General features: G+C 36.7%; 1 protein-coding gene across 2 annotated transcripts; it reads left to right on the top strand.

Moving 5' to 3' along the window:
- The first annotated feature begins 140 nt into the window (after positions 1-140).
- Positions 141-16,483, top strand: nrd1b (nardilysin b (N-arginine dibasic convertase)). Of its 2 annotated transcripts, none has more exons than XM_053512985.1 (31): positions 141-231; positions 1,810-2,005; positions 2,089-2,326; positions 2,812-2,893; positions 4,804-4,957; positions 5,269-5,342; positions 5,607-5,702; positions 5,915-6,037; positions 6,228-6,285; positions 6,383-6,456; positions 6,813-6,882; positions 8,799-8,876; positions 8,986-9,106; positions 9,193-9,251; positions 10,064-10,118; positions 10,233-10,337; positions 10,654-10,777; positions 11,427-11,513; positions 11,839-11,958; positions 12,085-12,136; positions 12,318-12,468; positions 12,625-12,752; positions 13,155-13,317; positions 13,451-13,482; positions 13,845-13,983; positions 14,509-14,556; positions 14,644-14,696; positions 14,800-14,883; positions 15,098-15,305; positions 15,541-15,630; positions 15,783-16,483. In XM_053512985.1, exons 2-31 carry the CDS (start codon positions 1,812-1,814, stop codon positions 16,008-16,010), a joined length of 3,288 nt encoding a protein of 1,095 aa, XP_053368960.1. In that variant the 5' UTR covers positions 141-231; positions 1,810-1,811; the 3' UTR covers positions 16,011-16,483. The 2 variants fall into 2 exon arrangements, with proteins under 2 accessions (XP_053368960.1, XP_053368961.1); XM_053512986.1 differs by having other exon boundaries at positions 147-231; positions 1,793-2,005.
- The last annotated feature ends 327 nt before the right edge of the window (positions 16,484-16,810 follow it).

Below are 16,810 nucleotides of genomic sequence, written 5' to 3'. Positions count from 1 at the left end.
TTTTGTGTTCAACTCTATTCACCAATCACATTGTTCCATACTAGAGGTTCTCGCGCGACTTTAAGGGACTGAGCTGAATACCAAATGCCTGCCTCCTTGAAAATAGAAACGTAACAGAAGCCGTTATTCATCGTTATTCATAGAGTCTGTAGTGTCCCTACTGTATGTAGGGCGTGAATGTTATTTGGGACTCGGCCTACACAGATACGAAGCACCAAGCTCATCTTACCGGTAAACAAGGCACATATTGAATCTTTGACACAAAGCTTATAGCAGAATATGTAAATGCGCTTTTGAATTAAAGATAAACATGTCCTAAATTGCATGTACTGTTTTCTGATGTGTGTTAGAGCGAATACTATACTGTGTGACACTTCAGCTGAGCTAAAGTAGCTAATAGCTAATGTTCAGGTGCCTCAGTGACTGTGCGTTAAATACACCAGGCGGAATAAGGTGACGGTGTCTAAAGGAAGATGTATACTTGTGTTATTCTGTCAGTTACTATGACAAGAGAAAAGTTCGTAATTTAAGTAGTCTGTTAGTAACTTTGTGATTTTATATTGTTACAGAGTGTGTGTATTAGTGATGGGAATCACCGGTCAACTCCCGATTCGATATTATCACGATACCGCGGTGTCGATTCGAATAAAATTGCAATTCTATGAGTATCGTGTTTTTATAAATATCATGATTCAATATTAAATTTTCCTTCGAATTATGTTCAACAATACAAACTACCTTAAAACACGATATCTTAATGTTCAACTGACCAGCACGTATCTCTGTCTGCCATCATGATTACTGCTAAACAAACTTAGGAAATAATTCACTCCACACGGGGTGAACATGTGTTAATAGTATGCAGTGTGCTCTCCGCAGCATTATAAACCTCCAAAGTCCTAAAACTCAATGGCTAAAGCACTGGTTAGCGGTTGCGAGCATGCAGGCGCATAAAGCTTTTGATTGCGCATATAATTTTTGGTTTGTGATTGCGCATATAATTTTTGTCTAATTAACTGTTGTGGTGTTTTAAGACTTGTGTAAAGGTGTGAAATGAGTGGGTTTGAGTCTAATTCGTTCACAGAGTTTGGAGAAAAAGGCTCTAGATCACACAGTCTTTGACCTTGTCTGATTTTTGATCATATAACGACATAAAAATCTATTTCTATTTCCCCAATCAGTTTCTGCGCTCGGTACAGAAATGCTTATATCCGAGGCTGATCACCGTTCATGGCCAATCAAACTAAAAACCAGACTGGTCAGTAGCCGATCAACTGATAATAGTTTTAAATAATCCTGATTCTTTCTAATTTAGTCATGTTCATTGGCTGTAGAACCGTCATTAATGTGGGAGCACTAAGTACCGCTCATCCCTCCCTTCTGAGAGAGCTCGGCCAATCAGCTCTCTCTAAACCTTCGGCTGCGAGAGGTTACAGCATCACCCGGGAATCAAACCAGCGATCTTCAAATGATAGGGCGAGCACTTTACCACTGTGCCATTCGGAGGCAGAACAATGATTCTTGACTGAATCTATTACTATTAGGTGTATATGCTTTGTGTCCAAAATGGTGCATTATGAGTTTTGTGTGCATGTCATGGTAAAAAAATCGCACTTTACCTTAGTGCTTTGCGTTATAAAATGTCATTAGTCCATTATCATTAGTGATATTCTCGGCAAAACCAGACTCGGTGTATGGTAAAAATATAGCTATGTTGTCAGATTTTATATGGGTTTTTTTTTTTTTTTGGCCATGTGTGTTAATTCCTCTGTGATGTGGTGTTTAATTACAGTGTCAACCTCCTCCTAGAAATGCCTCAGAAAAACAAATCCAAAACATCCTGCGGAACTACTCAAGAGCTCAGGCCTGAGAGCGGAGAGCCGCCACCGCTGTCTCAGCAGCCTCAGACTGAACCCAAAGCTGATCTAGACCAAGCTAAGAAAGCAGAGGAAGACCTTGAGGATTTAGAGATAATTAAATCACCAAGTGACCCAAAGAAATATAGGTAAGAAATTGCTCAGTGGATGATGATTTGTTTTATAAATATGCTCCTTTCTTTTGATAAACTTACTTTATCAAAACTTTCAGGTACATTGAGTTAAGCAATGGTCTGAGAGCGCTTCTCATCTCGGATCTGGGTCAGGAAACCTGTGTGTGTAAGTCTGAGCAGTCAGATGGTGGGGACAACGACAGGGAGGAAGACGGTGATCAGGGCGAGAAAGATGGCGGGTCTGAGGAAGACAGCGATAACGATGGAGACAGTAATGACTCGGATGAGAATGGTGATGTGAGGAAAAAGAAGAAGAAAGGCACTTTGGAGAAACAGGTGATAATCCTTGATTCGTTTACAGTACATTTTACTGATAATTTAGAGCACTCTTTCTGTTTCTGATACTTATATTCCAACCAGCGGGTTAGGATTTTCAAGAACATCTGGACATTAGAACTTGGTGTATGAATGTCCATGCATACCAGAAAAGAAAACCCATTAATTGGTCATGTTGATTCCTCAAAATTACTTAATATTTTTATGGTCTGCATATTTTATGACATAGATTGCTATCTCTTCAGGATTAATGTTTTATAAGCAACATTTCAAAAGCCCCCTTTTTTTTTTTTTTTTTAAAGATCATGTTTCGTGCATGGATACCAAATCTAAAAACTGATTAATTTTCCCCTTGCCTTACGTGTATTTTGCTTTAAACACTGCAGGAGACTATAACACCACTTCGGTTTTAACTATAATGTAAACAATCAGGAATAAATTGTTAAAGCTTGTATTAATGACACTATGTACTTTCTCTTTGTCAGTCAGCAGCTGCTCTTTGTATCTGTGTGGGAAGCTTCAGTGACCCAGAGGATTTGCCTGGTCTTGCTCATTTCCTTGAGCACAGTAAGTCCTGTGTGTTTTTTTTTTTTTTTTTTTTTTTTAGTTAGATAGCTTTCATGCAAGCTGTTACTATATCTGTTTTACTTACTGTCTTTATTCGATTTTGAAGGCTTGTCTTAGCTTTTGTTTTGCTTTTTTCGAGCATCAGGTTTCTGAGAAATTACTGAAATGAAAATCTCTGTGCTCTAAACAAATGCTTACCTGACTGGGTTTGACTATTTTCCCATAACTAGAAGAATACCATTACAAGTGCATTTGCAGTGAGCTCAATTAAAACTCATTCTTCTTCTTTCTTTCTTTCTTTCTTAAGTTTTCTTTTTTGGATTAAGCAGAAATAAAGATCATGTAGGTGTAGTTCTTGCAAATACAGTATACTGTATGAAGATACACTTTATATTGCCCAAAGTATTTGGTCGCTTCCCTTTTCATGCATATGACCTTGAGTAACATCCAACTTTTAATCCATAGGTTTTAATATGATGCACCCTTTGTAGCTTAACAGCTTTAACTATTTTGTAAAGACTTTCCACAAGGTGTAGGAGTGTGTTTATAAGATTTTTTTACCATTCTTCCAGAAGTGCATTTGTGAGGTCAGACACTGATGTTGGGCGAGAAGGCCTGGCCCGGGGTCTCTGCTCTAATTCATCCCAAAGGTGTTCTATCAGGTTGAGGTCATGACATTCTGCAGGCCAGTCAATTTTTTCCACACTAAACTTGCTCATTCATGTCCTTATGGACTTTGCTTTGTGTACTGGTGAAATAGGAAGGGGCCATTGGAATAGGGGTCAGATTGGAATAGGAAGGAACCATCCCCAAACTGTTCCCACAAAGTCGGGAGCATGAAATTGTCCAAAATGTCTTGATACGGTAAAGCATTAAGAATTCCTTTCACTGGAACCAAGGGGCCGAGCCCAACTCCTGAATAACAACCACACATCAAAATCCCCCCTCCACAAAACTTTACACTTGGCACAATGTACAAGTACCGTTCTCCGGGCAACCGGCATACCCAGACACATCTATTGGATTGATAGAGAAGCGTTACAGTACTTGTCACTTTAAAGAACACTTCTTCACTGCTGTAGAGACCAGTGGCGGCGGCTTTTACACCGCTGCATCCGATGCATTGCACTTGGTGATATAAGGCTTGGCTGCAGCTTCTCGGCCATCCTGAATCTTTTTACGCACTATTCTTGACCTACTCGAAAGGCCACATGAAGTTTGGAGGTCTGTAACTATTGAAAGTTGATGGCTTCTGTGCACTATGCGTCTCAGCATCAGCTAACCCCACTCCGTGATTTTATGTGGCTTTTCATGGCTAATTTGCTGTAATTTCCAATCGAGTCCACTTTGTTATAATAACACTAACACTTGACTGTGGAATATTTAGTAGCAAGAAAATTTCACGACTGGACTTATTGCACAGGTAGCAATCTATGCAACCCAGTCACTCTCAAATTTTTGTAGAAGCAGCCTACATGCCTTGGTGTTTAATTTTATACTTCTGTAATCATGGAAGTGATTGGAAAACCTGAATTTAATGATTTGGATGAGTGAGTAAATACTTTGGGCAATATAGTGTATCTGATTGAAGAGATTTTAAGGAATGTTTTTGCGATACTGTCTGCCCCTTCACTTTTTTTAAATCTTTTTTTTAGCATAGCTGCTAAAGATTTCTGAGGCTGTTGCTGTTTACATACTGGAGTGATTGGCCTATTTGCCTTTTTTTGGAAAAACCTACATATTGTACCTCTACCATATATATTAGAGTTATTTGCTCACAGTGGATAGGTTATATTCGTCTGAGCCTTGCCTGATGATGGGTTTTACCTGATTACACTCATCTTAAACAAAGGGCATTTACTACTGCATGTACACGTGTCTCTCTCTCTCTTTGTTTCTTTGTCGCTCAGTGGTGTTTATGGGTAGTGAGAAGTACCCAGCTGAGAATGGATTTGATGCGTTTCTAAAGAAGCACGGTGGCAGCGACAATGCTTCAACTGACTTGGAGAGGACTATTTTTCAGTTTGATGTTCAGAGGAAGTACTTCAGAGATGCACTGGATAGGCAAGTTTGATAAATTCCTATGTACTGTAAAATGATGAAGTCTTAAAATTATCTACATAAAATTGCCGTTCCTGATTTATGAGAATACTGTAAAAGTATACTTCCCAGTGATAAATATTTGCTAAATTAAAATTAACAATGAGGGCCAACATTTGACTAAATAAAACTCATAATCTAAATGTAACTTTAAAGGTACTGCTTTTTGGGGCCTTCTCAGTAGATGGTATCTAAAATGGTCTGTGAATGGAGCATGTTGAGGTCTGGTTTAAACTTAAAGACATATTTAATGGAATTACCTTTCTGATCCGCAGGTGGGCTCAGTTCTTCATCTGCCCTTTGATGATAGAAGATGCAATTGAAAGGGAGGTGGAAGCAGTGGATAGTGGTGAGTATATTTTCAGCATCTTGATAGTCGCACAAAATATACTGGTCCTGGGGGCTCCCATGTGGCGCAGGAAAGTGTCCAGAGATTGAAAATTCTAATAACATCTTTTTTAATCACAGTAGCACTAGCATATAAAAGAAGTATGTTGACCTGTGAGCTGTTGTATGCAGATGGTGATGGATATACATTACAGGCAATGGTCTTGGAGTCTGTAGTTTTAAATCAAGTGTTTGTGAGAATGTGTGTTTTCTTCCTGCTGTGCAGAATACCAGTTGGCCAGGCCATCAGACTCTCATCGCAAAGAAATGCTCTTTGGAAGCCTAGCAAAGCCCAACCACCCGATGACAAAGTTCTGCTGGGGTGAGGTCATGATTCTTTGCTATCAAAGATAAAAGTATTTCAGAATATGTGCATAATAATGATAATTATGATAATAACACATAAATTGCAAATCTCACATTTCGTTTGGCGGAAGGTGTATACTTCATTTAATTTCCAGTGGTTTATTTAACACATTGTATTTACATACATTGGGGAAAAAAAAAAACCTTTGTTTGTTTAAAATGTGTTAGGAAATGGGCAAACCCTTAAACACGACCCGAAGGAAAAGATGATAAATACTTATGAGCGCCTGCGGGAGTTCTGGAGGAGATACTACTCTGCTCATTATATGACCCTCACTGTGCAGTCCCGAGGTAACAAACATGACAGACCTCTAGCTGTTTAAGTTAGTCTCTTTTTTTCTTAACAGCAGCCATGTGTTCTGTTCTTAAATTTGCACAAGAGACAAATTTAACTGCTTTTTTCATTCTGTGATCCAAAGGTTTTATTTTATTTATATATTTATTTGTCAAAACTGTATTATCATATTTCTTCCTTTTGCAGAGAGCCTGGATACTTTAGAGGAATGGGTGAGGGAAATTTTCACCAAGGTCCCAAACAAGTAGGTGTTTGACCCACACATTTTGAATTATCATGTTAATCTGTAAACCCTTGTGTCATTTATTTTATTTTTTTGTCTTTTTGTTTGTTCTTCTAAGTGGTCAGACACGTCCTGATTTTTCTGATCGTCAGGAGCCTTTTGCAACACCCGACTTCAACAAGCTTTATAGAGGTACTGCCGTCTCTCTTGTCTGTCTTGTCAGTGTTGTCACAATTTTCGACTAGTTTATTTAATGTGTATTTTGCCTTTTTTAAAGCTTGTTGCATCATTGTGTGCTAAACAGAAAGTGTTAAATATAGTGGTGTGTGTAATTGGCATTTCTATTCAGAATTTTTTTTTTTTATTAAATAATGGCAGGAAAGCCTTTCTTCATTAAACTTAAGAGTTGGGCAGCCTTTTGTTAGTATAAAGTTACCATAACTCAAGTAATTGTTGTCTTTTGATTAATAAAGGAATAATAATTATTATTATACAAACATTGTTTGCCTGTATCTACAATATATCACCTTTTTTCATTTTTTTTCCAGTGGTTCCTGTAAGAAAAATGCACGCTCTTAATATCAGCTGGGCTTTACCTCCCCAAAGCATGCACTACAGGTTAGAGGGGAAACATAACACCTTATTTAACTTTGGCCATCATAACTTACGGTTGTCAAGATACATTTTTATGGACCTAAATCGTTCCAATAATTGGGAAAACTGAAATTTAAAAGAAAAAGGTGGGGGAAATGATTGCTTATTTTCACATACAGTACAACCCCTTTTAAACAAATAAGACACTGTACTCTTAGTGTTTGGTTTAATTAAAACAATCTCTGGTGCTGCAACTGAGCCACGAATGTGAACACACGCTTGCAGTGGACTAAAACAAAAGGAACTTTTTTCTTCTTGTGTTCACATTGTGCGTTTATTTGAAAAAGGTCTCATTTCCCTTTTTGTTCCACAAGAGCTCTCATGTGGCCTCAGACCTCTTTCTGTTCATACTACAGTTCCTTTTTACCTCTCAAACCTTTAATTTTATGGGCCAGCAGACATGATTTACGTTATCACCAATATCTTTGCAATATTGATGCAGCCAAAGTTGGCCTATAAACAAATAAGATTAATGGGAGTTAATTGTTTGTCTGTTTGTTTTTTTCTGAATAAAAAGCATGTCTCGGCTGGTTTTATGTTCAGGATATATAATCTATGTGTAGATTATATTATATATTCAAGGATATATAATCTATGTGTGGAATGTGTACACCCTATTTTATAAATAAGCGATAAATAATATATGCTATAGTACTGCAAAGCTTATATAGTGTTGTTTTGCAACTTTATACTATGTCACAATATTGTAAAAATAATAAATGCAAAGAAATTATATTTGAATACATTTTACAAATTTACAAAGTACTATTTTTTTTTTCTCTCTTAAACTCATTCAATTTGTTTAAAAAATAGTAAAATATTAGCAGTTAAAAATGCACTATTTAATTTTTTTCTCCCATTATTTTAAAGTGAATGTGCTGCGTTCTGCCCTGGTACACAGGAAAAGCTACAATGACTAGAACATAAAGAGGAAATAAGAATTTTAATAATGTAGAAAAACTTTCTGCACATTTCATAAACATTATATGGCATTACAGTATATAAGGACGTCTTCAAAAGTATTAACCAAGGAAAATAAGCCAAATCCATGCATAAGCTTTTACAACACTTTATGCAAAAGTAAATCTATCAGCTAAGAAATTCAGTTCATATCAGCCTAACGCTGATAATCCACTTCCTCTCTTAACCTTCTAGCAGCGATTATTGCCTAACTTTTTTAGATTCTAAGATAGAGTAGACAAAATGTCTTTGTACTACACATAGCTTATAAACCCTTAAATATAAAAATGGCTTATTGAAATTGGTTGAGAAATGTAAACTTGATCTTTTTTTATTAATTCAGAAAAAAATATAGCTCCTGTTTACTCATTTTCCTTTTAAGCCAGCCTTGCCTGCACAAATATAGCAAATGCATTTACCTTATTTAAAGCATTCCTGAATAACAGCATTATATTGTTTACTGCAAGCCTAGAAAGATTAAATACAGTGACACACGGCAAACCAAAGCTGTGTTTTGCATTTACATTGCACAGGTTAAGCAAACCACCACACAGAGGTAATGTAAACTGAACTGAGACGACCCTCAAGGTCTTCTTTGTTTAGTTCGTTTCAGACGATTCTGGGTTCATTTGAGGTGTTTACATACAGTATATGCAAATGCTGACTATTTGGTCTAAATTTTAAGGGCAAAAATGGACCGAGTGTAAAAAAAAACCTTAATAGTGAATACTGTTGCTTCGCACTTCCAGTGTAGTTGATTCAAATCTCATCTGTATTTCCGAGTTGTCTGTAGTGTATTATTGATTGTATTGGTGGGTGTTGTGATTGGATTTGTGCCTTGTGATGGGTACCCATGTGCACACATCCTACTGGAAATGCATGAAAGTATAAAAAGTCTGTGTCTATGTGTGCTATTACAGGGTGAAACCTTTGCATTACTTATCCTGGTTGGTTGGACATGAGGGTGCTGGCAGTATCCTCTCTGTGCTCAGAAAAAAGTAAGCTCAGTGATCTTGTCCACCCACAGTTTTCCACCATATAGGAACATCAAATGTGAATGAGATGTAGCGTTTGTGTTAATCTTTAACATTTACTGTATATTTGCAGGTGCTGGGCACTGGCTCTGTTCGGAGGCAACAGCGAAACAGGTTTTGATCAGAACACAACTTACTCCATCTTTAGCATATCCATCACTCTGACAGATGAGGGCTATCAAAATTTCTATCAGGTCAGGAAACTCAGAGCTGCTTATAATGCACTTGGGGGGGGGGGTAAAAAATGAGCCTAGGGTTTAAACAGTTCTTGTTATCATAGGTGGTGCATTTGGTGTTCCAGTACATGAAGATGCTTCAGAAACTCAAACCCCAACAGAGGTGAGCAATTAATGTTAATACAATTTAGGAGATAGCATTATACTTACAGAAGTACTATAGTCTCTTTCCAAAAATTGTAATTCTGTAGGGCAGTGATTAAGGATGTCATCAAGCTAAAGAACTCTGAGGAAGAGGTTATTATTAAGAATGAAAGTAGTAAAACTCAAGTCAAGGAATTTAAGTGCATATTGATCTTCGACACTTTCTTTTTTTTACTGTTAATCATCTTACTCGTGTGCACATTATAAGTTGTGATTATTATTAATATATTCATTATTATTGCTTGGAAAAGTAATGTGTGGGGTTCAGGGAACAGAGTCAGCCATGGTACAGTACCCCTGGAGCTGCTGAATGTTAATGACTTGACAGAAGCTTTACAGGATTCCCATTTCTAACACAGAATCTTAAATACTTTTGACATCTATGTGCAGCAAGTGTTCTGCAATTGTGTTTTACATATGATTTACAATCCAGGAGCTTCATAATTCCTATTTGTCATTAATTTGCTAAAAACAAACATAAAAAACTTTTTTTAGAAAAACGATAGGCTGTTTGCAGTGGTTCCCAAAAATATTGAGACAAAAGTGTCATTAATGTTTTAATGACATTTTCAAATTATTAACATGTACATGAAATATCAAGATAATAAGAATGATTTGTTATTGTATGTTGTGTTAGCCACTACTGTATTTAACCACTAAGCTAACTTACAGTATTTTTTGTTCATTCAGAAATACTTTTAATATAACTCAGCACATTAATACTTATTGAACATCTACAGTATCTATTCCTTACATCATGCTCTATTCCAGGATTTATGAAGAAATTCAGAAGATAGATGCCAATGAGTTTCACTACCAAGAGCAGGTATGATTACTCCTTGGCATGTTTTGAAATAACTGAATGCATATTTTACATATCAATGTCATGTATTTTCAATATCGCCTGTCGAAAATACTGTGTTCTTAAATTTTGTGATAGACAGATCCTATTGAGTTTGTGGAGAAAATTTGTGAGAATATGCAGCTTTTCCCTAAAGAACACTTTCTCTGTGGAGACCAGCTCATGTTTGAATACAACGCAGAGGTATATGTGCTGTACCCTTCCTCCATCACTGCTTGAATTGTGATGTTGATATTAATTCATTACGTAAGTGTAAGATAAGTCAGGCTAATGGTATTTAAATCTGACCTGTTAAAATATCCTGTTTAAAGTATTACATGCTGTAGGTTTTGTTTCTGCTTAAAAGCATTAGGTTAAAATAAATTGTTTGTTTATCGCTAGAAAATGACATTCATAATTAGGGTAGTTATTGCTGCCGTGTAGAGATTGATTGTATCTTCAAAGTGTGTGTGTGTGTGTGTGTGTGTGTGTGTGTGTGTGTGTGTGTGTGTGTGTGAAGGTGATTTTAGACGCCTTGGAACTGCTCACTCCTGAGAGAGCGAACCTGCTGCTGCTATCCCCGGAGCATGAGGGACAATGCGCACTGAAGGAGAAGTGGTTTGGCACGCAGTACAGTGTAGAAGGTGGGAGCCATTAGGCTGATTGGCAAAATATAATATACAGTGTAAACGTCCTATCGTTGCCAGACAGGTCGATGCATTTCTACACTGATGGTTGCCACAGCACTTAAAAGTTGGCTTAAACTGAAACATCGAAAGCAGTGGCTCTGACTATAAAGGTTAATTTTACAATGAAACACTTTGACAGATAAAATTAAAATTTTATTTTGACCAGGCATTCCATCAATATTGATTACATATCATTTTAGGAACACTGATTTTTTTTTTAAAGTATAGTCTCTGTTTACAGGTTTTTATCTGTTTTTTACTAATTTACACAGATTTAGAGCAGAAAGCTGCATAGTAAAAATCCATATGTAATTCTCACATACTGTACTTGTCACACAATTCTCACATAAAATATTTTCGTTGGCACAGAAGCAACATTGGTACATTATTGGATACCTGATGAAACAGCAGAATGTCAGTATTAAACAGAAACAAATGCATGGTTTAAACTTAAAATTTAATGCATTGAGTTTACATAACAAAATTCAGATTGACTCCATCTCTAATCCACTGTCATGTCCTAATTATGTTAATTAACCTATAATTTAACAATATTCTTTATTGTTAAAATTCTCATATTGATCTTGGTTGTGTGTTTTTACAGATATTGCTCTGGAATGGAGTGAGCTGTGGTCTGGAGATTTCCCTCTGAACCCTGCCCTTCACCTCCCAGTCGAGAACAAGTTCATAGGTCCGTTCTGATGCTTGCTGAATGATAAGTGCTCCTGCTATTCAAATTCAAATTTTATTTGTCACGTACACAGTCATACACAGTACGATATGTAGTGAAATGCTTACACGCCTGCCAGTGACCTTAAAAATAAAAGCTTAAACATAAGAGATAAATATGAATAAAAGAAATACGTTAGAAAATAAAATTAATTGGTAAAATATACTGTACAAGTAAAATATACTGTAATAAAAAAATATGGTAGAAAATGAAATTAACTAGTAAAGGTATGGTTTTTGAGTGAGTGTTTATTTTCTCTCCGTTTCTGTTTGTGATCTGCTTCCAGCCACGGATTTCACACTGAAAACATCAGACTGTCCTGACACCGAGTTCCCGGTTAAAATCGTTGACCACAGCCGAGGGCGACTGTGGTTCAAAAAGGACATGAAGTTTAAAATTCCAAAAGGTGTGTGTCTGTATTTATGTGTGTCTGTCTGCGTCTGTGTGTAAGTGAGAGAGAGAAAGTGGTAATAGAAAAAATAAATCATATGATCATGCGTGTTTCCTTTTTTTTTCATAACTCTTTCTGCAGCATACATCCGCTTCAATTTGCTTACACCTCTGATCCAGGAGTCTCCTGAAAAGTCAGTGTTGATTCACTCCTTGTTTAAGCATTTTTTGTGCATAAATATAAACTTTGCTGCATTTATTTCCGTCTTCATATATAATAGTTGGAGAACTTGCAGTGTAAATTAAGTGTCAAATTGGAAGTCCCCCCCCCCACATATTTATGTTTTTTCTCTTTTCTTGTGTCCTTTCTCAAAGCCTGGTTCTGTTTGACCTTTTCGTGAACATGTTGGTCCATAACTTGGCTGAGCCAGCTTATGATGCAGATGTTGCTCAGTTGGAGTTCAAACTGGTTCCAGGGGATCACGGCTTGGTCATACGTCTCAAAGGGTTCAATCACAAGCTGCCTGTAAGGATGTGGTTTGCCAAATAAAATTTAAACAAATGCAAAGTTTTCTTTCACTAGCTTGATTAATAGATCTAATCAGTTTGTACAGTTTATCCACAAGAACTCCCCATGAGATTTAATTATCTCATTCTATTCTGTTATTTTCTGTCTTTACAGTTGCTATTGAACCTGATTGTAGACTACTTGGCAGATTTCACTGCAGCTCTTGACGTGTTCAGCATGTTTGTAGAGCAGTTGAAAAAGGCATACTTCAACATCCTCATCAAGCCAGAAAGGCTGGGAAAGTCAGTTTGCTTTATTTACTGATTAAACTATTGATGCTTTCGTGATCATTTGACCTGCAGATGTTCAGACACGGTTTTGTCTCCCCCAAATTGTCACACAAATCTAAAACAAGTGGCATTTCTGCTTTTCTGGTATTTTATTTGTGTATAAAATGTAATTGGTGTCGTTTCATTATTGGTATCAAACTATATTTAGTTGTTGTGTAGTAAAAACAATTTGAACTCGCATAGAATTTTCTACCAAAGTTATTTTAGCATATTTAGATTACGTTATTTCAGATATTTGATTTGCATTTTAATTCTTTCTATAGTCATGCATGCAAAATGTTCCCCTTTTTAATCAAGTTTATTTATATATATATAAATTTACAAAGTTGATGGCTAGCCTCTGTTCTGTCACAGAGATGTACGTCTGCAAATCCTGGAGCACTCTCGATGGTCAGTCATTCAGAAGTACCAGGCCATCAGTAAAAACCTCTCCATGAAAGATCTGATGCAGTTTGTCACCAAATTTAAGGCAGAAATGTTTGTGGAAGGACTTGTGCAGGGCAACTTTACAAGTGATGTGAGTCACCTTTAAATTTTGTATAAAAATGTAGAAGTGGCTGCAAGAAGACAAAATCTTCCTTAGTATGTGATGATTAATGTCACAATTCTGCTTCTTCCTAACCATAATTCCTGCGGCACTTCTCCCACAGGAGTCCAAAGAGTTCTTGCAGTATTTTATTGAGTAAGTAGTTTTTTTTTATTATTATTTGTTTGTTTGGTTTTGGTCAGTGTTTGCCAATATATATTGTACTGGGTGTTAGCAGTTTAATACATCTCGAAGCTCATCAGCCATTTCATAAGCTGAGAGTGTTGTATTACAGGGTTCTTGCACATGTCTGAATTGTTCTCAGGAAGAAAAGGAATAAACCCTGTATTAGAGCAGGGAGACAAATATAACCATAAGATCCACTGATCTCAATCATACATCAGCAGAAATACCCATCAGTGTGTTTGTAATGCTATTTATTTTCTGCTTTAAAGCAGGCAGTGTTTTCCAGTCTGAGCCCAGTTCACCGGCTGTTAATTTGATTTTATGCCTTATAGGAGGCTTCAGTTTCAGCCGCTTCCAGTTGAGCCTCCTGTTCTCTTCCATGTGGTGGATCTGCCACAGAAACATCACCTGTGTAAAGTCCAGTCACTAAACATGGGTGATGCCAATTCTGAGGTCACTGTTTATTATCAGGTATTTATTGTTTTGTGTCCTTCCAATACATAATGCACTGTTTTTTAAGTATAAACAGTAGGGCAAAAAAATATTTAGTCAGCCACCAATTGTGCAAATAAACTTGCAAATAAATTCTTTAAAAATCCTACAATGTGGTTTTCTGGCTTTTTTTTTCTTATTTTGTCTCTCATAGTTGAGGTATATCTATGATGAAAATTACAGGCCTCTCACATCTTTTTAAGTGGAAGAACTTGCACAACTGGTGGCTGACTAAATGCTTTTTTGCTCCACTATAGCCTAATGATATATACAGTAGTCATTAAATCTACAGCCATTAGTACATCTGATTTTTTTATGCTGTCTGGACATCTTTGTTTGTTGATAGCTCTCAATTATAGACTTATTTGTGTTCATATGTTTATGACCCTTTAACAAGGAACCAGAAAGCTATGCAAGTGACACAACTTTAGTAATGATGAAATATGTTGTTCTCGTTGTTGTGTGCTTTGTGGCCTTGATATTGTCTGATATGCTTGTTTCCAGTCTGGAATCAAGAGCCTCAAAGAGCATGCGATGATGGAGCTGCTTGTGGTAAGAGTCCCACAGTTCAGTTCTATGCCACATGAGCAAGGGTGATATAAGTGTCTGTGGTTTTATATTTTGTGTCTTGTTGGTTAGATGCACATGGAAGAGCCCTGCTTTGACTTCCTAAGGACTAAAGAGACTTTGGGGTCAGTTGAAAGTTACCTGTTTATTGCAGTTACTTGTATTAAGTCTTAGTGTGAGTATTTAGTGCTGATGAAAGATGGATGTTCATTCTACCCCATCCCACAGGTATCAGGTGTATCCTACCTGCAGGAACACATCCAGTATCCTTGGCTTCTCAGTTACTGTTGAAACTCAAGCAACCAAATTCAGGTGTGTTTTACATGTATTTTAGAATCAGGTTGGTCAGTATCATATTTGCACAGTTAAAATCACATAAATCGAGTTAACAGTCAGAATGAATAGTGTTTCCTTATTAAATTGCAATTGAAGGTTATTGTTTATATGTTGAGTTGACATAATGGATATGCAAGTTGACAGCGTGATATTTGAGCAATGCCTGACTAAGCCATTGTCTTTCTGACAGAACTGACTTTGTAGAGAATAAAATCGAAGAGTTCTTGGTGAACTTTGGTGAGATGATGGCAGATCTGTCAGATGAATCCTTTCAGGCACAAGTCACTGCTTTAATTAAGCTGAAGGAGTGTGAGGATACACACCTTGGTGAGGAGGTGGAAAGAAACTGGTTTGAGGTGGTCACCCAGCAGTATGTGTTTGACCGACTTAGCAAAGAGGTGAGAAAGAAGTAACGCCATCCACATCCTGGTGCTTTCTTTTTAGCTATTTTTGCTTTGTAGCATATTGGAAAAACTTAGTAAATAAACATGTCTTGGCTCACCAGTAAACATTACCTTTACCAGATTATAGCTTTACATATGATTCTATTTAAAAAAAAAAAAAAAAGTTAAGCACATCACCAGTTCAAGCTCTATATAATTACGGTTTACTGTATGTCATGTTGGCTGACAGATATCGGCTCTAAAGCAGATGACCAAAGCTGATATTGTGTCCTGGTATATGAAGCACAGAGGTGTAGACAGCAAGAAGCTCAGTGTTCATGTGAGTATAATACTTTGTGTCTCAGTGCCAATGTGTGTTTATACCATCAATTCATAATGTCCTTAGTCAGTATCTTAGCTATGTGGCTGTAGTACATACACCTATACAAATGATGATGTCCTTCTGTTGATGCCTACTCCAAATACTCCCAGGTGGTTGGCTTTGGGCAGGAGGAGAAAAACGACGAAGACGATCAGACTGCCTCCAATCCGCTGCAGAAGAGTGAAAACGGTACAGACAAGTGTTCCTCGTATGGTGAGGTGTCCAAGCTTACCTTCCTGCCTGCATCACCAGCTCTTGCTGGAACCTACATGATCACGGACATCCGTGCGTTCACCTCCTCATGTTCCCTCTATCCATTTCACAAAATCCTTGGCTAAATTACGCCTGTAACCCAGTGGAACTCAGGAATCGCTGTGCAAATAGACTTGCTTGAGGAGCTACCTCAGATTTGACTCACCTGTGCAGAATCTCTTTCTTTTGTTTTAACTTTACTGATGAAGGGTTAAGAATATAAAGTGCACTGAAATGAGGCTTCATATCAGTACACATGGCAGAGGAAAAAAGGCTATTGTGTTGTTATACTGTAAGTGAGCAATAAAAATGCAGATTTCTTATTAACTGCTTTGAAAAAAAAAATGGTCAAAATTAACCAAATATACAGATGTGTCTATTTTCTACAGTATGTTTTAACTTGGTTTTTGTGCTTCTGGAAGAAAAGAAGTTTTGAGGACATCATAGGTCAATGCAAGGCTTACCTGTACTGAGTGCTTGTAGCATATACAGTTTAGCATGTTTTATCATCTCTTGTTTTGTCAAATGTGTATATGTAATAAATGTGTTTTGGAGAGAAGACAGTGTGTTTGTTATTATTTTCTTTTTTCAAATTTTTGTTATTTAAATTTGCTATTGTAAAATATAAGCACCAATCACCAGTTAGGCTATTGTAAATCTTTGCATATCTAAACACCCTTTGTTCACTTTAGTGAAGCTATTTATGAATAATTCTAATGATGAAAAGGGAAAGATAATTAAAGGTTTAGGATTGCTCTAAATACATTAAAAGCTTGTTGAAGAAAAGGAAAGACATGTTATTACCTTCCAGCTGCTCACTGCTTATTGTTAGTTACTCACATAGACACTGAACAGGCTATTGAATTTTCATCAATAATTTAAAATG

The sequence above is a fragment of the Clarias gariepinus genome, chromosome 15 (genome assembly GCF_024256425.1).
Source record: "Clarias gariepinus isolate MV-2021 ecotype Netherlands chromosome 15, CGAR_prim_01v2, whole genome shotgun sequence".
Classification (NCBI taxonomy): Eukaryota; Metazoa; Chordata; class Actinopteri; order Siluriformes; family Clariidae; genus Clarias; species Clarias gariepinus.
This window is presented reverse-complemented; position numbering and strand designations above follow the sequence as displayed.